The following is a 25569-nucleotide window of genomic DNA, read 5'->3' as shown; positions in this document are numbered from 1 at the left end:
AGCTTTGCAGTAGCCGACTGAACTCTACATCTCCTTCCTGACAACCAGCCGCAAGGACAGCAGGGCAACCGGAACAACCACAACAGCATCCTAGTTTCCTCTCCTCTGGTGCAGCAGCCGGGCCCTGGCTCTCCGGGCCAAGCAACAACAGTGAATCTGAAAACCAGTTATGCTCGCCACCCCTGACTTTTGCTTCTCTAGCCCTTCCATCAACGTTGTAAGCACCTAACTTCTTGCCTTTAATCCTTCTGCCAGAAACACCTAGAGTGGTTTCTATTTTCCTGGCCAATACTACACTCAATAAATATTTGTCACATGAATGAATTCACCCATCATTCAAGTTACTCCTGAGCAATTATGTGACTGCCACTGGGTTAGCTCTCATTATCCTCAACAGCTCTGCAAGGGGAGTTCCCATTTTAGAGAAGAAACTGAACTCAGAGAGGCCTATTTCAAATACCTACTATAGGCCAGGTTCTCTGCAAAGTGCTAAGGATGCAAAATCAAAGACTCAGGCGCCAACCTCAAAGACTACGCTCTTCTACATGGAAAATAAAAAGTGGCAGCTCCCCCTGTACTGGCCCCTCTGCCTACCATGCCACCACCATCCTCTCAGCATCTCACTGACTTAACTTTCCCTTTTCAACAAAGTCCCAGACTAGAGCAAATCTTCTTGCAGGCTCTCATAACATCACATGGTTGGAGGTAGAATTTCCCCACTTGTGTGGTTCTCCTTACATATAGATGCCACCTGACATGGAATGTCTGCCTGTACGAATGACTCCAAGGTGACTGGGATAATGTGACCTCAAATGCAGGCAGGCTCTTTGTCATAACCATGCCCCTAGCACTGGTGTCTAGGAAGATTCTGAACTCTTATCACCTTGCGAGTAGACTGCTTATAGCCCAGAAGAGCTCTTCAGCAGGGAGTTAGTATGGTTTATATGGTGTAATTGCATAATGGCCTCAATTCTTTACCTCTCCCTGTGCCCATGCCCTTTACAGTGTGACTTTGCAGCTTTTCCCATTAAGAGATGGCGTCTTTTTCCTTATTTATTTTTTTAAAATATGTTTTTATTGATTTTTAGAGAGAGAAAGGGAGAGGAATAGAGAGAGAGAGAGAGAAATGGATGAGAGAGAAACATCCCCTATTGGGCATGTGCCTGACCGGGAAGCGACCTCTTGGTTCATGGATCAATGTTCAGCCCCTGAGCCACACTGGCAGGGCTTCCTTATTACTTAAATCTAAGCCGGCCTTAGATCTGTTTTGAACAATAGAAGTGACACCATGTTACAAGCCTAAGCCTCAAGAAGCCTTGAGCATTTCTGCTTGCATTACTGCATCTCCACCACTGCCTGGCTAACCTGCTGGATAATGAAAGATGCGTGGAGCAGAGATGGGTTACCCACTCATCCCACCCCAGGCCATGGTAGAGCAGCCAACAGCCAGCCAACCTCCAGACACAGGGGGAGCCCAGCTAAGATCGGCAGAGTTGCCACACTGACCACGATAGATGTGAGAACAAGAAATGTTTTTTCCTATATGCCACTGAAGCTTTGTGGATATTTCTTACAGAGCCATAGCTAACTAATATATCTTGCTAGTTTTTTAAAAAAAGTAAGAGATATACAGATACTTTTTGGAATCATCTTTCCAACAAACAGGTCATCTCTGACTGTTCTGAGCACTCCCTGAGGGCTGCTTGTATGCTACACCCTCTATTTCACACTACCTTTTCATGGTTTGCATTTTACATTTACAGCAGTGATGGCTTGATTAAAGTCTCTCTCTCCCCTGATGTGGTACACAACATGATCTGGTTTTGCAACCCCCCACCATGGTATCTCCAGCAGTGTCTGGCACACGTTTGGTGCTTAGGAAAGGTCTGGGTTACCCATAATGAACATGACCAGTTTTTCCCCCTCCACCCCAAACTCCATCTCTGCTCACCTCCAGGGGTGGGTAGGCCTGCATTCCCAATGCCTGGATCTCCACTGTTCCACTTCCAGCCAGGGGTGCCGTGGCACTGTACACCTCCACCACACCATTCCCACCAGGGTTGGAACGCCCGGGGGGACCCAGGCTCTGAGGTGGTGGGGGTGGAGGTTGAGGGGGTGGGGGTGGGGGCAGTGGTGGAGGGGGTTGAGGGGGTGGTGGAGGCTGGGTGAGGTAGCTGGGCGCAGAATGCATGTTCAGGCTGCTCTGAAATCAGAAGAGAAAATTAAAGCGTCATAGTCTCTTGACACCAGCTGTCTTGTTTATCAGTGAGGAAGGACATTTGCCTTAGCTATGTGGAAAGAACGGCCACTCCCAAGGCAGCGCAGAGGACAATGCTGAGAGGGGGCTTGGAAACGAAGTTATGTGAGAATTCAGAGGAGCCATTAGCTAGGTGCTATTCCTTTCCTTTGTGAAAGTCAGCAAAAATGGCCCAGTTTGTGCAGGAATGAGTTCACACAGCAGGCCTAATGTTGCTGTCTTTAGAAAGGCTTGCTTATAGGACTGGCTCTTAACTGGCATCTGAGAACCTGCCTTGTAGAAGGTTCCCTATGTTGATAAGGCTCCTTTGCCCAACTGGGGCACTGACCATATTATATCAACTCACCTAGACTGTCTGCACAAATAATGTGATTTATGGTGAACACTTCCTTACCATCTGGGCGTCTAGAGTTTTTATCATCATGGCTGGGTATCTGTGACCAATCCCCAATAAAAGCCTGAGTCTCAGAGTCTTAGGTGTGCTTCCCTGGGCAGAAATACTGCACACATGTTTTTGGTTGCTCTTCATTGCTGGAGGAATAAGTGTGCTTTTTTCTTTTTTTTTTTAATATATTTTTTTATTGATTTTTTACAGAGAGGAAGGGAGAGGGATAGAGTTAGAAATATCGATGAGAGAGAAGCATCGATCAGCAGCCTCCTGCACACCCCCTACTGGGGATGTGCCCGCAACCAAGGTACATGCCCTTGACCGGGAATAGAACCCGGGACCCTTCAGTCCGCAAGCCGATGCTCTATCCACTGAGCCAAACCGGCTAGGGCAGAATAAGTGTGCTTTGTGCAGCCTCTCCCTGATCCCCCAAGGAGGAGAACTTTGGAAACCTATACCTGGATTCCTCTAGACTCCAGCTGATGTGCCTTTTTCCCTTCTGACCCTGCTATGCTTCCTTTTGCTGTAATAAACCACAGCCATGAGTACAACCATCCTAAATCCTGGGAGTCTTTCTAGGGAGTCACCACATGGGTGGTTGGCTATGGACCCCTGAAACACAGCCATGGACTCTAGAAATTTATTCTACAAAAATAATCAAGCAGGTGGACAAAGATATCTACACATGGATGTTACTCCAGCCGTTTTTATGACAGCAAAAAGTGGCAACAACCGACATGTCCATCCACGGAAGCCTGGCTAAGTAGAGGGTGACCCATCACATGATGGAATCCTTTACAGCTGTTAAAACGGTGATGCTGAGCAGTATTTCATAAAGGGTGCTCCTTTTAATTGCTCTTCCTTGGGTTCCACAGTCAAATATGTTTTGGGGAAAATCTGGGATGACAGAATCAAAAGTATTTCTTTACTGCAGGAAAAAAACAGGGACAAAGCAAGGGAAGAAGTAGAATGCCTCCACTTTAGGCTGGTTTGACCAGAGATCCTTATTATATTGGAAAATCCCAAGGAGCCAGTATTCCAATGAACTTTTGGGGAAATATTGATGTACAGTTGTAGGCATAGAGAATGAGGTTAAACAAAAGGCAAAGTAAGAAAAGAAAATTCCAGAACTGTGCATATAACATGACCCATTTATATAGGTATGTATATTATAAATGTTTTTTTTAAACCCATTTCTAATTTTATTTGCATTCAAGGTCAGGAAAGCCAAAATTCTGATAGTGCTTTCTTTGAATAGAGATAATATGAGTGACTGATTGATTGATTGCCCAATTTTTATCCTGAAAAATTCCAAACTTATAGAAAGATTGCAAAAAGAATACATTGAACCTTTCTGATTTGGCTCAGTGTATAGAGCATCAGACTGAAGGGCTTGATTTTGGTCAAGGGCATGTACCTCAATTGCAGGCTCAATCCCCGGCCCTGGTTGGGGCACATGCAGGAGACAACCACTTGATGTGTCTCTCTCATTGTTGATGATTTTATCTCTCTCCCTTCCTCTCTTAAATCAATAAAAAAATATTTTTTAAAAAAACCTCTATAAAAAAAGAATATATTGAACACTCTTCATACTTCATTTAATTCACTCAGTTATTACACACATATAGCTGCTGTTTCAAGCCACCTGAGAATTAGCTACATAAATCATAACACTTTGTTCCTCAAAACTGTACATCTCCTAAAAATAAGGATATTCTCCTATATAATCAAAATTTAATAATCACACTCAGGAATCTATCTATATAAAAGCCTAAGCGATCCTTATGACGGGTCAACTGAATGACAGGTCGACTGGTCGCTATGACGCTCACTGACCACCAGGGGGTAGACGCTCAACACAAGAGCTGCCCCCTGGTGGTCAGTGTGCTCCCATAGCCAACCTCCCACAGCTGGTTGGCCCCGATCGGTCCCAATGGCCAACGAGGCTGAGAGACCCCACCTGTGCACAAATTCATGCACAGGGCCTCTAGTTGGATGTAAATTTAATACTATTATCTAAAATATTCAAATTCCTCCATATTCTAATTTTCCCAATAATGCCTTTATAGCTCCATCCCCCACAACCCAGGATCCAGCCAAGAAATGCACATTGCAGTCAGTTACCATTATCACTTTACTTTCCAGATTATGAATAAACATTTTTTTTTTTTACTTTTCTTGTGTATTTTCTTTTTATCTTTTTTTTTTATATATATTTCATTGATTTTTTACAGAGAGGAAAGGAGAGGGACAGAGAGCTAGAAACATCGATAAGAGAGAAACACCGACCAGCTGCCTCCTGCACACCCCCTACTGGGTATGTGCCCGCAACCAATGTACATGCCCTTGACCGGAATCGAACCCAGGACCTTTCAGTCCGCAGGCCGATGCTCTATCCACTGAGCCAAACCGGTTTTGGCTCTTGTGTATTTTCTAATGGACATGGAACACTTTTGTTAAGAATAAAAACAGGAGTCAAAATAGCTGGACTGTGGCTATGAAATTCCAAAGCCACATTCTGGGTCCCCATTAAAGTGGCAACCTTGCCAAAACCGGTTTGGCTCAGTGGATAGAGCGTCGGCCTGCGGACTGAAAGGTCCCAGGTTCGATTCCAGTCAAGGGCATGTACATTGGTTGCGGGCACATCCCCGGTAGGGGGTGTGCAGGAGGCAGCTGGTCGATGTTTCTCTCTCATCGATGTTTCTGACTCTCTATCCCTCTCCCTTCCTCTCTGTAAAAAATCAATAAAATATATTTTTTAAAAAAAAAGTGGCAACCTTCCCAACCACAGGGTTGGACAAGGGGAGGCTGGCTGTCCTCCTCAGCATGGGGGAGAGCTGGGGCCAAGCCCCCTTCTTTCTACAAGATTCTGAATCTGCAGGAGTCAACATGCAGGCCTGGAATAAGATCCTGTGAAAAGTTAGCCTCCTTCTTACCTGCACAGGCGGGGGGCCCTGGGGCATCGGTTGGTCCAGGGATGTGAAAGCTGACATGGCAGACATGAGCACATCATCGCTCACCAAGATGTTCCCCTGCACCAAGGTCTGGATCAGCGGGGATGGGGGCACTGTGATGTACGTGGAGATCTGGAGAGGGAGGGAGGGAGGGAGGGAGGGAGGAGGAGAGTGGGAGGGAGAGGGAGAGCGTGAGGGAGAGGGAGAGGGAGAGGGAGAGAGAGAGAGAGAGAGAGAGAGAGAGAGAGAGAGAGAGAGAAGCATGAACATGTGTGAGGCTCTGGGAAGAAGCAGAGAGCAGGATGCAAAAGATCTGGGTTCCGAAGTCCCACAGAACTAAATTCCATTTCCACCTCTGATGCTCCCTGCTGCTGTGTGATCCTGAGTAAGTCACTCCACCTCTCTGAACCTCCATTTCCCTATCTATCAAATGAGAGGAATAAGTCATACCTCCCTGTAAGGCACATTACCTACAACCCAGAAATAATACTTCCAGCATCTATCCTAGAGAAGCACACATGTCCACAGGGAGTTCATGAACAAGAGTATTCTGTACAGTGTTGTTTCTTTTAATTCAATGGATTAAAAAGTACAATACAGTCATGGATAGAATACTATACAGCAGGTAAAAAGTATTGCATGAAAAATCAAATTATATAATAACATGTACATTATGTACTCTTATTTTTAAAAATCGAAAATAATACTATTATATAATTCTTATGAATACTTAAATAAATATGTGAAAGTATCTTAAAAGGTTGAGAAGAATACCTATCAGTAGTTACTGGGGGCAAGGGAGAGGAATAGTGCCAAAGAGGCCTTGATTTGTAACATTCTTTTACAAAGAAGGGAAACATGTATTGCTTTCAAACAAATGAATGAATACTAAAAATAATAATACGCTCTCAGGTTAACAGTGAGGATGAAAGGCAGATCTTATAAGAGAGTGTCAAACCTGCCGTGATTGCTCCTGTCAGCAGATGGAAAGGGTATTTTGTTTTGTTTACCTGTTGCTTTTCTTTTCTAATTTTTATTTATTGATTTGAGGGAGAGAGAAAGAAACATCAATTTGTTGCTTCACTTACTTATGCATTCTTTGGTTGATTCTAGTATGTGCTCTGACTGGGGACCAAACCTTTGTATCAGGATGACACTCTAACCAACTGAGCTACCTGGCCAGGCCCAATTGTTGGTGTTCTGAAGTTATTTTCTCTGCCCAAGACTGAAAGAATTTTTCCCTCTCCTTTTATTGGGAAAAAAAAAAAAAAAAAAAAAGGTGTGTGTGGGGGATGTTTTCTGGTAACTAAACTCATATTCAAAGAGTGAGAAAAAGAACTGTGTTCAGTGTTTGATGTCTGTAGTAACTTGAAAAGTTTCAATCTACATGTTCTATGGGCCTGGGCATGAAGGCTTTCATTTTGATGACGAGAATTATGACTACTACAATGAAGGAAAATAATATTTTAAAGAAATAAGGAGGAAGTCAGGAAAATTCGACTCCTTGACCTGGCATCCTGCGACATGCCCAGCTCCCTTTATAAAGATTCTTTAATCCCTTAAAGCAGCGGTCGCCAACCTTTCAGACCTCAAAGACAACCGGGGGTCCGCGGACCACCGGTTGGTGACCATTGCCTTAAGGGACCCACCCTGGGTGTCTTTGCTCCAGAACTGTGTTCCTGACTGAGGACTCTGGAAGCTTCTCCAGATACCTCCAGCCGGGCCCTCTCCCCTGACCTCCAGAGTTGTGTATCTGTCTGCATCTTCACAGCGGCCTCCACTTAAAAGTCTAATGGGCATCTCAAATCCAACATGTCCAGCTGGACTCCTAACATCCCCTCCAATCTTCTCCTAGCCGTTTCCCCATGTTGGTTAATGGCAACTCCAACTCTGGAGTCACCCTTGACTCCTCTTGATCTCACACCTCACACTCAATCTATCCACAAGCTCTTCAAAATATTTCCAAAATCTCATCCTTCTCACGACCTCTACCAGTACCACCCTGATCAAGCCACCACCCTCTACCTGGATTTGTACAACAGTCTCCTATTGTACAACAGTACAATATAGTCATGGATATTGACTCCTGGCTTTCTCTCTTGACTGCCATTAAACTCTGTTCTCTGTACAGCATCCAGTGTGACTTAGTTAAAGTGTAAATCAGACCTTATCCCTCTTCTGCTCAAAACCCCCCAATGGCTCCTATTTCTCAGAATAAAAGTCCACAAGTCCCACATGAGAAAGACATCCTCATCATCTAGGGGTCACACCACAAAATCCCCTTTTTGCCTCATCTCCAACCCTCCTCCTCATTCATTTAGATCCAGCCACTCTCACCTCCTTGCTGTTCCCAGCACACAACTGCCTCAGGGCCTTTGCACTTGCTGACCACATATCCTGGAATCCTCTTCCCCAAATTGGTTGCTAGATTCGTTCTCTCATCTCCTTAGGTCTCTGCTCAAATGTCAATTCTTCACAGAACCTTCCCCCAAGCACCATATACAAAAATGGCAAAAACTCCTACCCTGGTCATGACATCCTCTATCCCTCTGCATTTAACATCCTGAAAAAAAGCGTATCTCTACAAATCTGCTTGGGTACTGTCTGTCTCACTCAAATCCATGAGGGCAGTGACTTGGTCTGTTTGTCCATAACTGTACCCCTAATGCCTGCACAGTGCCTGACACACAGCGGGTGCTCAAAAAAACCCCACAAACCTTGCTGAATGGATGAATAAACAATTGAATGAATACCTGGCGATTCGTAGGAGGTGGGGCCTGCTGGACTGCTGTGGGTGCTGCTGAAGGCGTGTAGATGCTGTTGGTGGCCAGTGAAACTGTGGCCAGGGGCGGGGCATTCCCCTGGCACTGTTCCCGCTTGTGGGTCATAAATGCCGGCAGTGAGTTGAACTGCTTCTTACACTTCCCGCAGAGAAAGACATCCTCATCATCTAGGGGTCACACCACACAGCAGCAGGAGGAGAATAACAAAAGAAAAGCAATAAAGGAGCAGGTATTAGAGTGAGAAATGGGAGGAGACCTGCATCTGGACCAGGAGGACAGCAGATCTAACAGCATTCTGTGATTCCATGTGCATGAGTCAAGTGCCAATTTTGTGCTTCCTAGGAGCTTTCAAAACCACATAGGCACCAACGGGAGGATCCAGCCATGTGTATGAAGATATCAAAAAATTAGGTTCAGGAAATAGTAAAGAGCGTTCGCTTCAAAGTTGAGAACTTCAGAATCTTTACCCTGCCTCAATTTATTCATCAGCTGCCAAATAGGCCACATGATCACACTCCTCTGTGGCTTTGCATCCAGTTTTCACCTGTCAAGCTGCCTCACTCAGACCAACTCATTCTACAAGGCTCAGCTCAGATGTCACCTCCTCTAGGAAGCTTTCCTAAAGCAGTGGCCACAGTGCCTTCTCATATCACACTTTTCGCATCACCACCAGACTGTGAGACCCCAAGGGAAAAAATATGTCTTACTTTTCACCATAACTACAGTATCTCCTGGGCACATAGGAGGCCCCCAGTGGATGTTTGCTGAATGAATTAAAAACTAAATGAATGATTAGCTACTTAACACGACCCATTACTGAGGGCCTACCACAGGCCACTCACTGTGCTAAGCACTTGGCATGTTGTGGCAGAAATGTCAACTTATCATTCAATATTCACTCTCAATACAAATTTCAGTGTGAAACATGGCTATCTAGTTAAAGACTGTATTTCCCAGCCTTCTTTGCAGCTAGACATGTCATGTGACTGACTGAACTCTGACCAATAAGACAAGACCAGAAGTATAGTGTCTATGCAACTTCTCCTTAAAAGGAAGGAGTATGACTTACACTTCCATCTTTCTTCCTCTCATGTTGGCTGGAATGTGGAAATGAAAGTGAGAGGCTGGGCCGAAGCCGGTTTGGCTCAGTGGATAGAGCGTCGGCCTGCGGACTCAAGGGTCCCAGGTTCGATTCCGGTCAAGGGCATGTACCTTGGTTGCGGGCACATCCCCAGTGGGGGGTGTGCAGGAGGCAGCTGATCGATGTTTCTCTCTCATCGATGTTTCTAACTCTCTCTTCCTCTCTGTAGGAAATCAATAAAATATATTAAAAAAAAAAAAAAAGTGAGAGGCTGGAGCAACCATCCTAGGCAGCATGTTGAGGATAGTACAGCCACAAGAAAGGAATCTGGGTCTCACCATATCCACCCCAAATGCCCGTCAGTACTTCATATAACAGAAAAATAAACTTTAATCTAGTATAAACTAAAACAGGTAGAATAAAATGTTCCCAAAAATTGTTCCATCAAGTTAAGTCAAGCCAGAACTATGGCAGTTATCAATAGATAGCTACAAAACAATGGCCCAGGAATTAACCTGACTTCTCTTATCATTTTTGTTGTTATTGTTATGGAGGATATTCTCTCCATAGGTTTTCAGAGGGAGTGAAAGGGAGAAAGAGAGAGAGAAACAAGGATGTGAGAGAGAAACATCGACCGATTGCCTCTTGCACACACCTGACCAGGGGTGGGAAATGAACCTGCAACCCAGGTATGTGCCCTCAACAGGGAATCAAACCTACAACCTTCAGTGCATGTGCCAATGCTCCAACCACTGAGTCACATCAGCCAGAGCTAACCTGACTTCTTTTAAGTTGTTTTTCAGATTTAAAGCCAAGCCACAAACCCTAGAGACAAACTCAATACCTGGTTGGAAAAGTCCCTTCCTGCATCCCATAGTAAGTCTTGCACAATCCCAGAATGCCTTGCTTTACTGACATGTACCCAGACTTCAGTGGGACCCCAGCATTCCTACAAAGGAAAAAGTCAGCCAACCTACAGTATGGTTGGTTAACCCCTGCAACTTCTGTGTTCCCAAGGAATAAAACTCCCCATACCCACATTTGGTGTGCAGAACCTGGGACCCTATCTCAGTGTTCTTACCTTCTGCAGAGTCTCAGTAAATCTGCCTTTGCTTTTATCAGTGTTCCTGGTCTAAATTCTTTTATGTCAGGAGATAAGAACACAAACTCATTGATAACAAAATCACAAGAAACTTGCATTTCTTATTTATAACAGCTACAAAAGTATCCCAAGTATCCTCACAAGATTTCTATGAAGTAGGACTATTATCCCCATTTCACAGATGTGAAAACGTGGACACAGAGAGGTTAACTCACTTGCCCAAAGACACAGAGCCAGGAACAAGGATTCAAACCCAGGTGTGTATCTCTCTGTTCCCAACATGGTTCCCAAGTACTCACATATGTTTGTGGAATAAGTAACTGAACACACTTCTCACACAGGGCTCTAAAAGTTCTTTGCTCTGCCCAGTGTGGCTCAGTTGGTTGAGCGGCATCCCATGCACCAAAAGGTCGCTGGTTCAGTTCCTGGTCAGAGCATACACTGGTTGTGGGCTCAATCCCTAGGAGGCAGCCCATCGATGTTTCTCTCTCTCTTTCTCCCTCTCCCGTGCTCTCTCTCTAAAATCAATAAAATCCTATTTAAAAAAAGAAAAAGAACTTCTCTGTCTTAGGGGCATGGCCTGTAAATTGGAGAGAGTCAGACTCATCCTGTTCTTTCCATAGAGGGGAGGCTGAGAAACAACTTCTGGGTCAAAGGTACAAACATTGCTAAGCATCAGGACTCCTAGCCATTCCTGGTGTCACGATCCCCACATTCACTAAGTGATTGAGAGAGGGTGTTCTTAGAGATGAGCAGAAAAAGGCATTAGCCTGATCATTAGCCTCCAGCCTGGGAGGAAGGGGAGAAGGTTCAGACACCAGAGTGGGCAGTCCACTCCCACATCCTCTCATGGGTACCGCTTGTTTTTCATGGGGAGCCACTCACCCTTCCCATTGGTGAACCTGAGCAGATAGATACTCACCTAGTGGCTGGATAGTAGGGGGTGCATTGACACTCTGGCCTGTTGGATCAGGGACTGCTCCTTGACCATCCAACAACGACTGGACAGCCAGGACGGTCTGATTGTCCATTCCTGAAAAAATAAATGCAACCTCTTTGGAAGGTGGGCCGAGCATCCTGCTCTGACATCACCTTTACAAGCCAGACCCACTGCAAGGCCCCCACTGCCAAGACAGCTGATGGTGCCCTGATATACATGCTCTCCCACTTCCACTGCAATAGAACCCAAGACTTTGGCCAAAAGCTGGTTCCAGAATAAAGATTACATTTCCCAGCCACTCCTGCAGCCACGGAATGTTTAAGTTCTGGCCAATGGGGTGCATATGGCAGTTTCTGGGAAATTTTCTTAAAAGCTGCCTGGTATTCAACCCCCTTATTTGTCCTACCCTCCATCTGCTTCCTAAAATAAGAATCCCAGGTCAGGAGGACAAGGGCCATGCCCCAGGGCAAGGCAAAAAAGTGGAAAAATCCTGGGCCTCTGAGAATCTTGCAGAACACAGTCACCCTCATAGCTCTGGACTGTCTTCCTCCTAACTCCCATGTGAGAGAAATGAACGTCTAGCCTATTTAAGCCACTGATAGGTTGTGCTGATCTCTTAATCATGGCTGGATCTAATCCTAAGTAATACAGCTCCTCTGAAAATCACCAAGTCTTCCCTGTCCACACCCCACAAACCCCACAAATCTGTTTGCACTTGGGTAACCTTACCTCCCGTTTTCCAATGCATGCTTGTCTTTTTTTGTTCCTCAATAAATAGCATAATCTTAATTTGTAGTCAGGGGACTCTTGAGAAGCAGACTATTTCTTTTTTTAAATTTTATTTTATTAATTTTTTACAGAGGAAGGGAGAGGGACAGAGAGTTAGAAACATCAATGAGAGAGAAACATCGATCAGCTGCCTCCTGCACACTCCCCAACTGGGGATGTGCCCGCAACCAAGGTAAATGCCCTTGACCGGAATCGAACCCGGGACCCTTGAGTCCACAGGCCGATGCTCTATTCACTGAGCCAAACCGGTCAGGGTGAGAAGCAGACTATTTCCATGTTTTCCAATTAGTTGTCACTGCTGAGGTTCACAGTAGTAAACTTGTCCAGCCATGTCACTAGCTGGAGGACAGGCCTCGTCACACCTAAACTGCTTCCTCCCAAATAACCCAGAGGGTGCCTCCTTCTCTCTGTGCCCACGGCCAATGCTCTGTCCCCAACTTCTCAGCTCTTACCTGGACACCTGCCCTCGCTTCTAACTGCAATGCAAATTATAACCATTAGCTCCCACAGCCAAAGTGAATCCACACTTTTCCCTGTTACTATGCAGGCTGTGTCCCTCCTGAGGACAGCCCTTACATCCATCCCCTCCTGCTCCCTCAGAAACCACTCGCTACCAACTAGCTCCTCTTCTTCCCATGAGCCAGGACACAGGTCTCTCTAGAATGCCCCTCCTCGAACCCATGTTCCCATCTCTCGTCTTTTTTTTTTTTTTCCCAACATCAAGCATCTGATGAGAGCCGTCTAACATCCTCCACCTCCCAATCCTCCTTCACCCACTCCAGTGGGGCTTAAGCCCTATTATCCCACCAATACCACTGAAGACCATCTGGCAGCATCAGACATTTCTTCCTGAAACACTCCCTTCTTTGGCTTCAGGACATCACCTTTCCTGGGTCTTCTCCCACTTTTCTGTTCTGTTTGCTCCTACCCAGCCTCCTTTACGCTCTGCTTCTCCTGTCTATCCCCTAAATGTTTCTATTTTGAAGGGCTCCTTCTGTCTGGACTCTCCTTCCCCTCTTATACTCTCCCTGGGCAGCCTCACTCACCCCCAGACTCATTCTCCCTAATATCGCAGTTCATGCTTCCCTGAATGAGCTTCAGTAAATCTTAAGGTTTTATGCAAAATTCTCTGTTAGCATTTGTGTCAAATCTGTACATGAACATTCAGAGCAGCTTTATTTATAATAATAAAAAAAACTGAAACAAACTCAAATGTTCTTCAACAAGTGAATGTTTAAACCGTGATATATCCAGGCTCGCTCTCCCTTCCCCTGTCCCCTCTTTCCACACAGGCATGCATCTCCTAAACCCGAAGGGTCCCCAGGTGACTTGCAACCAGGACAGCAATGGGCAGCGGCCGCTCTCCTGGGCTAACGCCTGGTCAAGACACATACAATACTCTCCTGTCTCCAAGCCCCCCTTTTCTCTGACTCTCCAGTGAGCTGACAGCCCCGCCTTGGCTCACTTCTTTCCCCTATTTCTAGAGAATCAAAGAAGCCCCACCTGGTCTCTCTCCAGCTTCTCTATCCTAAGCCCTTCCTTGTTTCACTGCCCCAGCTTTTAAAGAAGACTCTCAAAACAAACAAACAAAACAGCCCAGCTGGTGTGGCTCAGTGGTTGAGTATCAACCTATGAACCAGGAAATCACATTTCAATTCCGTCAGGGTATGTGCCCAGTTTGCGGGCAGCTGATCAATGATTCTCCTCATCATTGATGTTTCTATCTCTCCCTCTTTCTTCCTCTCTGAAATCAATAAAAATATATTGGGGGGCGGGGAACAAAAAACAAAAACTGTAGTATATCCAGCAATAAAAGGGAACAAAATTTTTGATATACACAACAGGATACAAATTTCCATGGAATTATGATGAATAAAAAAAGGCCATCTCAGAGATTATATACTATGTGATTACATTTACAGGACATTCTTTTTTATTTTTTAATATATTTTATTGATTTTTTACAGAGAGGAAGGGAGAGGGATAGAGAGTTAGAAACATCGACAAGAGAGAAATATCAATCAGCTGCCTCCTGCATACTCCCCACTGGGGATGTGCCCGGAACCAAGGTACATGCCCTTGACCGGAATCGAACCTGGGACCCTTGAGTCTGCAGGCCGACGCTCTATCCACTGAGCCAAACCGGTTAGGGCTACAGGACATTTTTGAAATGAAAACACTTTGGAAATGAAGAACAGGTGGTTGCCGAGGATCAGGAATAGGGGGTAGGGGAAGGAGGTGGGTGTGGCTATAAAAGGGCAACATCTTGTAGTGATGGAACTGTTCTGTGTGTTGTTGACTGGTTGTATATGATAGGATAGTTTTGCAAGATATTACATTGGGGGAAACTAGGTAAAGTGTACATGGGCTCTCTCTGTATTATTTCTTTTTTCTTTTTTTCGTCAATCTCCACCAGAGGATATTTTTTCCCATCAATTTTTAGAGAGAGTAGAAAGGAGGGGGAGAGAAAGAGAGAAACAGCAACACGAGAGAAACACATTGATTGGTTGCCTCCCGAATGTGCCCGACTAGGGCCAGGGATCGAGCCTGCAACCGAGGAGTGTGCCCTTGACTGGAATTGAACCCAAGACCCTTCAGTCCTCAGGCCGATGTTCTAACCACTGAGCAAAACCAACTAGGGCTCTCTGTATTATTTCTTACCTCTGCATGTGAATCTTCAGAAAAAAATTATTTCAAAATAGCTCTGGCCATTTTTGCTCAGTAGTTAGAGCATTGGCCCAAAGACCAAAGGGTTACAGGTTCGATTCCCAGTCAAGGGCATGCACCTGTGTTGCAGTTATCCATCCTGGACCCAGTCAGGGCGCATGCGGGAGGCAACCAATCGATGCGACTCTTTCACATCGGTGTTTCTCCCTCTTTCCCTCACACCATCCCTTCCTCCCTTCCACTCTCTCTAAAAATCAATAAAAAAAATATCCTCAGGTAAGGATTAACAACAAGTAATAATAATAAAATATTTTTTCAAAAAGTGGTGCCTATCTACTAGTAAACTGAACTCCAACTCCTCTGGCCAGGCAGAGCAAGTTGGTTAGAGTCATCCTGTTACGTTAAGGTTGCAGGTTCAATCCCTGGTCAAGACACATACAATACTCAAGCAATGAATGCATAAATAAGTGGAACAACAAATCGATGTTTCTCTTTCTCACGCCTCTCTAAAATCTATAATAATAAAAGGGTAATATGCTAATTAAACCGGATGTTCTTCCGGACAAAGCCACAGCGGGCGGGGGCCAGGGCCAAGGCCCTTGCACGAATTTCGTGCATCAGGCCTCTAGTCAATAAATAAAAATAAACTGAACTCAAACTAAATGTCATCACTGCCCCCAAGTCTGTTCCTCTTCCAGTAATCCTCATCAAGAACAGGGTACCACTGTCCACCCAGCCACAGCCTCTGGGGCACCCCTTGATTTTTCCCTCAACCTATCTCCTCTCCCTCCCCCCATTTCTATTCCTTCAGCAAATCTGGCTCCTAAATATCACTCAGATTCACTTTCTCTCCAACCCCACAGCTGTCCCTCGGGCCCACACCACCATCAGTTCTCAGCAGGACAACCGCAGTCATCTCATTCACCTTCCTGCTGCTATTCTGGCCCCCTCAGAGCAGCCGGGGTGAACTTTATAAAACATGTATCACATTGTGTTGCTCCCCTGCTGAAAATCCTTTCTTAGCTCCACTCTGAATCCAAGATAAAGTTCACAAGCCTCATCTCTAGCTGCTCACCCATGTGAACTTCTGTGAATCCCTAAAAGACCTCTCTCGCCCTAGAGCTTTGCAAATACAGTTCCCACTGCCCAGGTCATCTCTAGATCCCCACAGTTCTGCTACCCTCCCCCTAGCCCAGCATGCATCACACTGTCCCTAAGAACTGATTTTTTCTTTCATTTATTCACCACTCAATACACGAACACATTCTTGCAGTAAAAATTCAAACACAAACACATTCTTGCAGTAAAAATTCAAACACTGATGAATCCCATGGAACCTAAGAGAAAGCAGGCCTCACCCCATCCTATTGGCCCCCCCAGAGAGAACCACCACTGACCCTGGCCCTCCACATCCATCACCATCATAGCAGTGATGCCAGCTGAGGTTATTTTCCTTTACTGTTTGTCTTTTTTGGATGGTAATTCTATAATTGCTCGTTGTATCATTTCTATCTGTTCTCCACTGGACTATGGGACAGGGACCGTCTGGTTCAATGAGTAGATGCGGGGCGGCGGGGGGGGGGGGGGGGGGGGGGTAGGGATTTACACCCTATATCATGGTGAGAACTCCAATCCTCCAAGAAGTGAAGGCACATGGCTGAGATCTCCGGGGAGTTGCAGCGCTCAAAGCCTCAGCCACATACCATTAGTCCGGCCTACTTTCAGTCTGCACTCTAATTATGTGTATACTCATCCTATCACACCCCTCCAAGAACACTTGTGGGTCTGCATCCCCCACCCCCCTCTCCCAACATCAACTCTTTGACATGACCCTGAAGTCGCTGAGGCTTCCTCTCAGCGTCTGCTGCCTCCAAAGCCCACAATTCCCTGTGCCTGAGGCCCACTCCCATTTTAGGATCTTGCAGAGCACAGGACCATCAGTCGGTGCCCAGTGTCCGCTGGTGTGGGCCTGGGACACCACCTCCCAGCCAAGCACAACTGTGGCACCCATCCTTTCTTGGTCTTAGTTTGTAAAACTCTGCATCCCCGAGACGGTGCATAAAATAGGCGCCTGGTGTTTGCTGGCTTTGTGAGCACCAAGTCCTGGCATTGCACGCAGGAGGCAACTGTCCTTTCCTGATCTGAACTGAGACCATGTCACAGCATGAGGCTCCATACTAGTTCATGGTCAAACGCCTGGCTTGGCAGCTCCGGCCGCCTAGGCCCTCCCGTCCCATAAAAGCTCCCACCCCACGGCCCGCAGGAGGCTGCCGCCCTCTCCCGCGGTTCCAGGCCCGGACGGCCCCACCCTCCCGGCTGTTCCCTCCAGGAGCCCTCCCGCGGCCGCCGGCAGCAGGTGCCATTCCGGCCCGAGGCCCCCCCTCCCCGCCGGGCCAGCCTTCCCCCGGCTGTTCCGGTCCCAGGGCTCCCTCCCAGGGCTCCCTCCCAGGGCTTCCTCTGTCCCGCTGTTCCGGTCCCGAGGCCCGCCCGCCACTGAGCCTGCTCTCCACCGCAGTTCGGTGCGGAGGCTCCCACCCAGGCCCCGGCTCCCGCGGCTGTTCCCGCCCGCGCCCCTCCCCCCGGCTGTTCCGGCCCCGGCGCCCTCCGCCCCGCGGCCGCCGCGCGCCCTGGGCCCCGCGCTGCGAGGGCGCGGCGGGAGGGGGCGCAACGCGGAACAGCCGCTTCCCACGACACCGCCGCCGCTCACCCTCCAGGGCCTCGAAGATCGTCTGCGCCATCTTGGAGCCGCCGCCGCCACGGGAACCCAAGCGGGGCCACGCGAGCATTGTGGGAACCGCGGCGGCGGCGGCGAGGTCGGGGCCGCCAGGGGGCGCCCGGGAGCCGCCGCCGAGCCCCCAGTCCTGGAACCTGGCCATGGCCCGCGGAAACTCCAGCCTCCCGGGGCGCCCCAGCTCCGCCTCGATGATCCAGTCACCGGAGCATGTGGACCCCTACCCCCGCCTTATTTGGATCCCCCAACTTTGCACACCGTCCCACCGCCGCCACACTAGACCTGACTCCAACTCTGTCGCACACACGTCTCCATGGCATGTGAGACCGCCAACTCCGCAACACGGACCTTATTCCCACTGCACACACGGTATCCCCCACTTTTGCAGCCTCTCCCCACCTCACCTGGACCACCCAAGGACCCCCAATGAACACAGGACCCCTGCCCCAGCTGTGCATCAGAGTCCCAGCCCTTGTCCTAGACTTCTCGTTCCCCTCCCACAGGAGCCCTATCTCTGCCCAGTGGAAGCCACTGTGGCTCCCACCTCAGCCTCTTCATCTCAGAGATTCACCAATGGCTATCGCCTAACCCTCCTCCCCATTTACACCTTTTGGGATCTCCATTTCCTCTTCACACAGACCTCCATCCCTGCCTCTCAGGGACCCCATTGCTGTCACATAAACCCCCAATACCCGCTTCAGCAACCTCCAGCCCAGCCCCACAGAAAGCCCATTCAGATCTCACAGGGATCCTCCTGCCCCGTCTTCAGACCCTCACGAGGGCTTACTATACACTGAGTCTTACACAGCAATATCTCCAGGAATACAGTGGTGCTTTCCCATGGAGTTGGGGTGGGAGGAGCAGACAAGCACGAAATCTTTAAAATTATTTAATTACAAGGTGTGTATTTAATTACAAGGTGTGATAGTGGTTTCAAAGAAGTACACTTGAACGAAAAGAAAGAGTTGGGGTGTGTATGGGGTGGGGGCGGGGGGAGGGAACCAGGGAGATGCCATCAATCGTGATTTCTCTCATGAGCCAAATCCTCCAACTGGGCTACCATAGATTTGTCTTTAAATGTTTTCATTATATTTTAGCCTCATCCAAAGCAATAATAAAAAATCACAATTTTTATTTTCTTACATTTACTAAATAAATGTATAACTCCTAAAAGTAATATATATACAATATTATATAATGTATATATATATGTGTGTGTGTGTGTGCATATATACATATATATATGTGTATGTGTATGTGTGTGTATGTGTGTGTATGTGTGTGTATATCCTATCTAATAATAGCGTACCATGTAAATTACCATCACTCCGCTATGCCCACGATTGGGCGGAGGAGGCTGGGGGGCGGGACTCAGGGTGGTCTATCGGGCCATTGAGAGGCACGGATCCGCTGCCACTGAGCGGGGCTACGCTGCTGTTGAGAGGCACAGGGGGCGGGACTCCCGCCCCCTGTGCCTCTCAACAGCCAGATCCAGGCCGCTGAGGGGGTCCCACCCCCTGCGCCTCTCAACAGCAGGGGAGACCCCCTCAGCGGCCACGGATCATCAAAAGTGGGGGAGCGAGCTCTGGCCTCAGTCAGCTAGCCACAGAGGATGGAGAGCAGCGACGAGGAAGACATGGAGAAGCACCGCATCCACCTACGCCCCGTCACTCTGCGCACACGCTGCACCTCCTGCCCTGTGAAGTCCGGGTTAACCGGCCCGCCCCTGTGGGGCGCTTTTTCACCCCGGCCATCCGTCAGGGTCCCGATGGACTCGAAGGGCCGCAGTCTGAGGGGCGAGGAGGTGGAGGTGCCGCCTGGCCTGCTGGGATACATGATGGTGAGTCCATCGGGACCCTGACGTGCATGATTCAATCATGCACTGGGCCTCTAGTATATATATATATATATTCAAAACTCCTCTGTCCTTCTGGAACACTACCAGCCCCTGTTCCTGTTAAATTGCCTTACAGACCCTCTGCTTATGTTATGGGCAGAAATGAATATTGGGGACCAGCCATAATTATAAGAAATACTAGAGGCCCGGTGCATGAAATTTGTGCACTTGTGAGGGGGGAGGGGTCCTTCAGCCCTGCCTGCACCCTCTCACAGTCAGTGAGCCCCGTGATTGATCGCCCCACAGAGGGAGGCCCCGCCCACCACCACCGGCCAGTGGCCTGGGCCTCCCTCTGCAGGGTGATCATGGGCCAATGGCGGTCCCCCGACCAATCATCGCATTGCACCTGCCTTGGCGGTGACAGTCAGAGCTGGGTTGCCGCGGCGCCCGCGACCCAGGAGGGACCCAGAGGTCAGCAGTTCAGCCTGCTCGCCAGTCCCCGCCCACCCAAGCCTGCTGCGTGCACAGCCTGGCATTCTGTTGTCCATTCTGTGGTTTTGGATGTCATGGACCCTGGCTCTTTATATATTAGGATTAAGCATGTTCTGTTAACCATGATGGTTCTGTTCTGATTAGAGAAAGTACATTCTAATGTGGCTGAGAGTTGTACGCCCTGGGATATGGGAGCTAACATCAGAATGCAGTCCATCCTCCTTTTCTGAGAACTGCTATCATTATGGAAAGATTTACAACCTCGTGACTGAAATGTAGTTCCGGAGGCACCCACTCTTTATAACCTCCAGCCCCTATTGCCTGTAATCTGGTCTGGAATCCAGAGGTGCCCGCCGGTTGCAAACGCCCCCAACCTTCCCACCCACCCACCCAGCCTGCATGACTTGTACTTTCCCATGCCTATAATTCCTACTTCCCCATGTAATCTTTGTCCTTCTACCCAATATAAGCAGCTGGCTTATGGAAGGTTGCAGAGCAGATTTTTGTGGATGACCTGCTGCTCTCCCATACTGCCAGCAGTATTGGAATAAATGCTCATATATGATTCAACCCTGTCTCTGCTTAATCGGCTGAAGTAGTGACAAACAGCCTGGACCCCTTGGTTGTCCAGTTACACTTACACATGCCTCAAGGCTTATTTCTACCAGTAAACTCTCCATCCTGCCATGAACACTACCCCTGTGCCCCATACCACTACCTCCTTCCCCTTCCAGTCTCCCCCTTTGCACAGTGAGCCCTGTGCCTCACAGAGAACCCACCCTCCTACCAGACTCCATGCCCCACTCTCTTTCCTGGGAACCTTGGAGAACTAGGCCCCACCTCAAGCCCTAAACCCCCCTTCTCACTGCCTCTCTGACAGGAATAAGGCCAGTGTTCCCTCCTTCCTATCTTTCCTTTAACATCCCCAGATCCAATGGCCTCAGATTCTCATTATCTCTCCTCTGCAAGAATTTCTCAATATAACTGTTCTTTTTTAAAACATTATTCAATATTAATTTATCATATTAATTTAATTAATTAAAAATCTTTACTGGGTGCCTATTGTATGCTAGGAGGGACATAACCATGAACAAGAAGATAAAAATCTTTGCCTTCATGGAGTCATAGTTCAGCAGGCAAGATGGGCTGTAAATAAGAAAAAAAAAAAAAGAAAAGTTACATGACTTCAAATAATTTTTTGGGGGGGAGGGAAGCCTCCTTTAGAAAGGGTGGTTAGGGATGGCTTTTTTGAGGAGGTGGACCAGAGAAATGAGATGGAGTGAGATGGAGAAAAGGGAACAGAGAGGCCTCAAAAGAACAGAGAGGCCTCTTGGGCAAGTGCAAAGGCCCTAAGGTCAAAATGAAAGGAGTCCAAGGACTGTGAAAGGAGTAATAGGGTAACAAGTGAGGTATGGGTACAGGGGGATGAGGAAGGAGAGATGAACAGGGCCATTGGGAGGCACTGGACAGCAAACAATTCTACCAACACAAGCCTTGGCAGCTCTCCACATATTTTTATATATCCAGGTGCATATACAAGTATTTGATTTATATCTGCTCTTCGGGCCTTTGTACTTGCTATTCTCTCTTGTCAAAATGTCATCTTCCACCCTTGGAACAACAGAAGCTTGTCTTCTTGCCTCCTCTAAGAAGCTCTCCCTGGTTTCCTTGGATGAGATCCCATCCCTCCCTAGCTGTTCGAGTTTCTTGGTACTACCCCTGTCATGTGATAATCTTTAGCCCTTGGACGTTTGTATTTTCTCTACCCCCTCAATAGGGGGCCCTCTTAGCAGAGGAGGTCCTTCATCCATTCTGTTTGGAACTCAGGTCCTGGCACAGAGGTAACCTGGGAAATATGCTTGTTGACTGACTATCTGGACTGATGGAACAACCGAATGAGCTTACAGGGAGGTTCTCCAGGCAGGCTTCCCCTGCTTCAAACTTTTTTTTTTTAAATATATTTTATTGATTTTTTACAGAGAGGAAGGGAGAAGGATAGAGAGTTAGAAACAATTGATGAGAGAGAAACATCAATCAGCTGCCTCCTGCACATCCCCCACTGGGGATGTGCCCGCAACCAAGGTACATGCCCTTGACCGGAATCGAACCCAGGACCCTTCAGTCCGCAGGCCGACGCTCTATCCATGGAGCCAAACCGGTTTTGGCTGCTTCAAACTTTTGACTCCTTACCTCCATCTCTTCCTCTACCAAAATTTATCAGTCCCATGTCCCATTCCCTCAGGGCCAGCTGGTTGGCACTGAACCTAATCCAATAACAGCTTAGAGACTCTTAGAGTAAATAATGTAGAAATTACAGGCATAGAGCCAAACAGGGAGGAGGGAACATTTAAGAAACTTCCAGTGTCCCCCTCCACAATGAGTGCTCCAGCCACCCCAAAAATGTTAACTTCTCTGTGGGGACGGGAGAAATCTTGAGCAGCTTAAACCAGACTCCAGTTGCAAGGGAAAGAAAGGACATACAAAATAAAGCGTGTCCCTGACATCTTGTTAGATTTGTTGGTATTGGTAGGAGGCAGCAAAGCATAATGGTTATTATGGGCTGACTAGTGTCCCCCAGAATTCATATGTTGACATCCTATATGTTGATATTCTAGTACCTCAGAAGTGACCATATTTGGTGATAGGACCTTTAAAGAGACAATTAATATTAAGTGAGGTCATACAGGTGGGCCCTAATCCAATGACTGCTGTCCTTATAAAAAGAGATTTGACAAAGTCGACTGAGGAGCAATCATGTGAGGACATGGTGAGAAGCTAGCCATCTGAAAGTGAAGGAGAGAGGCCTCAAAAGAAACCAAACCTGCCTGGCCGGCATGGCTCAGTGGTTGAGCATTGACCTAAGAACCAGGAGGTCATGGTTCAATTCCCAGTCAGGGCACATGCTCAGGTTGTTGGCTTGATCCCTGGTATGGGGCATGCACGAGGCAGCCAATCAATGATTCTCTCTCATCATTGATGTTTCTCTCTCTCTCTCTCTCTCTCTCTCTCTCTCTCTCTCTCTCTCTCTCCCTTCCTCTGTGACATCAATAAAAATATATTTTTTTAAAAAGAAGCCAAACCTGTAAACACCCTGATCTTAGACTTTCCTTCAACTGTTCTCAGCATCAAGGCAAACTTATCTGAACTCACTTGGAGCTTATAGTGTGGGGTATGCGGTAGGTTCTTATCACATGAAACTTTAGGGTGAAATACTTTGGGGGTCTCAGCTTAATGTGAGGAGGAGGTTCTCCCCACTGTGGGAAGGCCCTGGACTTTCACTTCTGTCCCTCTTGCTCTATGTAGCTAATGAACTGAAACTCACAGGTTCAATATTGGCAAATGCCCTCATATCATAAGTAGTTTTGGTCCTCCAATAATCCAATATTTCTGTTAACTGATTTTCAGTTTCCAACCAATAATTTACCTAGGCATTCCCCAGGCTTTAATCATTTCAGTGTTTTTCAGAGGATATTTTAATATTTTATTTAATACTAGAGGCCCAGTGCACGAAATTCATGCACTGGAGCGGGGTGGGGGGGTGGGGGGGGTTGTCCCTCAGCCTGGCCTGTGCCCTCTCACAGATCGGGAGCCCCGAAGAGGTAGGCCCCACCCACCCGCTGAAGTGCTGCTACAGGGTAGCCTGGGCCTCCCTCTTTGGGGCAATTGATCTGATCATGCCCCTGCAGAGGGAGGCCCCGCCCACTCACTGCAGCCTGCTGGTCGGTGGCCTGGGCTTCCCTTTTTGGGGCAATCGTGGAGCCCCCTCAATGATCAATCACCCTGCCATCTGGTGGCCTGGGCCTCCCTCTGCAGGGCGATCATGGGGCAATGGCTGGGCCCTGACCAATCACATCACACCCGCCTTGGCTGGCCTGGTGCCAGTGGGTGTCATAGCGTGGTCATCGGGAAAGTCGACTGGAAGGTCATTCTGCTGTCTGGTCTAGTAAACATATTACACTTTTATTATTATAGATTACCACTATTTTCAGAGGAAGGATTACCTGAATTAACCAATCTACCATACTGAAAAAAGAGAAAGGAAGGAAAAAAAGGAAGAAATTCCAGTTTCAGTGATAAAATAGTCCCAGCATAATTTCTCCTTCACTGACCTCTGACATCATTCCATGACAGTGATCTAGTGTGCATGACCCAAGTACTACTACTCAGTGCATACCTGTTTATCCAATGACAACTCCACAGAGTAGCATCATACATAGATGTCACTTATCAATGCTCTGGGAGGTGACAACCCAAACTACATTGTCTCAACAAGCATATATTGGGCACCTACCATTGTCCTAATTGCTGGGGTTGCAGCAGAAAACAAGACAAAAAAGTGAAAACACCCTGATCTCTATGAAAGAAAATAAAAAGAGAAGAATGAGTCAAAGAGTGGGTAGTGCTACTTTAGATGGGATATCTATTTTTTTTAAATATATTTTATTGATTTTTTTACAGAGAGGAAGGGAGAGGGATAGAGAGCTAGAAACATCGATGAGAGAGAAACATCGACCAGCTGCCTCCTGCACACCCCCCATGGGGGATGTGCCCGCAACCAACGTACATGCCCTTGACCAGAATCGAACCTGGGACCTTTCAGTCCGCAGACCGACGCTCTATCCACTGAGCCAAACCGGTTTCAGCTAGATGGGATATCTAGGAAGGCCTCTCTGAGGGGGTGGCATTTGAGCTGAAACCTGAAGGTTGAGAAAGAGCCAGCCATGGGAAAAACTGGAAGTGATGCATAGCAGGCAGGGAGATAGCAACTGCAAAGGCGCTGGGCCTGGAACGTTATTGGAATGCTCAAGAAACAGCAAGGAAGCCAGTTTGGCTGGAGAGGAACGAATGAGGAGGCAAGTGACACGGCATGAGTTTAGATAGGGAAACAGCGGCCAGCTTATACAGAATCTTGTCTTTTGGGCCCTGGGAAGTGTTAGGTCCAGGAGGAAAAGAGCCAGGCCAAGAGACGTTGTGAGAATTTAAGAAATTTTATTACATTCTCTCACAGCGGGCTGAGACCAGTGCGTCAAATAGATTCTCTTATATAGGGTAGAAGTATGCAATATAAGGTCAGGATGTGGGTGCACCAGTGGGTCAAACGAAGGGGAGGGCATGAGTCAGTCAAGGCAGGCCAGGGAGGAGAGTGCACAGGTCAGTCAGGCGGAGAGGAGTTCTTATCTTGCTTCTGCAGGTGCCGGCCGTCTGCCCCAAGCTAGGGGAAAAGGCTTACAACAATACATATTTCAGAAAACGTGTCTAAGCAGGAGAGATTAGGGGTAGTTCACCCTAACAGGAAGGAGTTCGGGTTTTAAAAACAGATGGAAAACACTGACGGTGCCAAGTGATTCATACTCAGAAAAGATCGCTAGGATCACTGTTACTCAATTAAAACTGTCAGGTTGTGTAAAGCTGGCTCCTCCCGGTGTCACCATCCCAACTTTCGGGAGGGCGGCCCCTCTTTCGAAACTTTGGAAACTTAACAGGTGACACACCTCCTTCCAAACCCACAGGAACATGCTTTCTGATTGGACAAACCCAGGAGCGTTTC

The 25569-nt window shown here is 47.5% G+C and overlaps 1 protein-coding gene across 3 annotated transcripts in view; it reads right to left on the bottom strand.

Moving 5' to 3' along the window:
• The window catches only part of ZNF341 (zinc finger protein 341), a 49965-nt gene extending 32251 nt beyond the window's left edge, over positions 1–17714 (bottom strand). The window contains exons 1-5 of one of the 3 annotated variants that reach the window (XM_079784641.1): positions 17669–17714; positions 11488–11598; positions 8353–8549; positions 5582–5731; positions 1952–2203 (exon numbers count right to left, since the gene is read on the bottom strand). In XM_079784641.1, coding sequence (XP_079640767.1) covers positions 1952–2203; positions 5582–5731; positions 8353–8549; positions 11488–11598; positions 17669–17699 — 741 coding nt within the window. In that variant the 5' untranslated portion in view covers positions 17700–17714. Of the gene's footprint in view, positions 1–1951; positions 2204–5581; positions 5732–8352; positions 8550–11487; positions 11652–17668 lie in introns of those variants that run through there. The other 2 variants (XM_079784639.1, XM_079784640.1) reach the window with 2 other exon arrangements.
• Between the last annotated feature and the right edge of the window lie 7855 nt (positions 17715–25569).

This window comes from Cnephaeus nilssonii, assembly GCF_951640355.1.
Source record: "Cnephaeus nilssonii genome assembly, chromosome: 11".
NCBI lineage: Eukaryota > Metazoa > Chordata > Mammalia > Chiroptera > Vespertilionidae > Cnephaeus > Cnephaeus nilssonii.
This window is presented reverse-complemented; position numbering and strand designations above follow the sequence as displayed.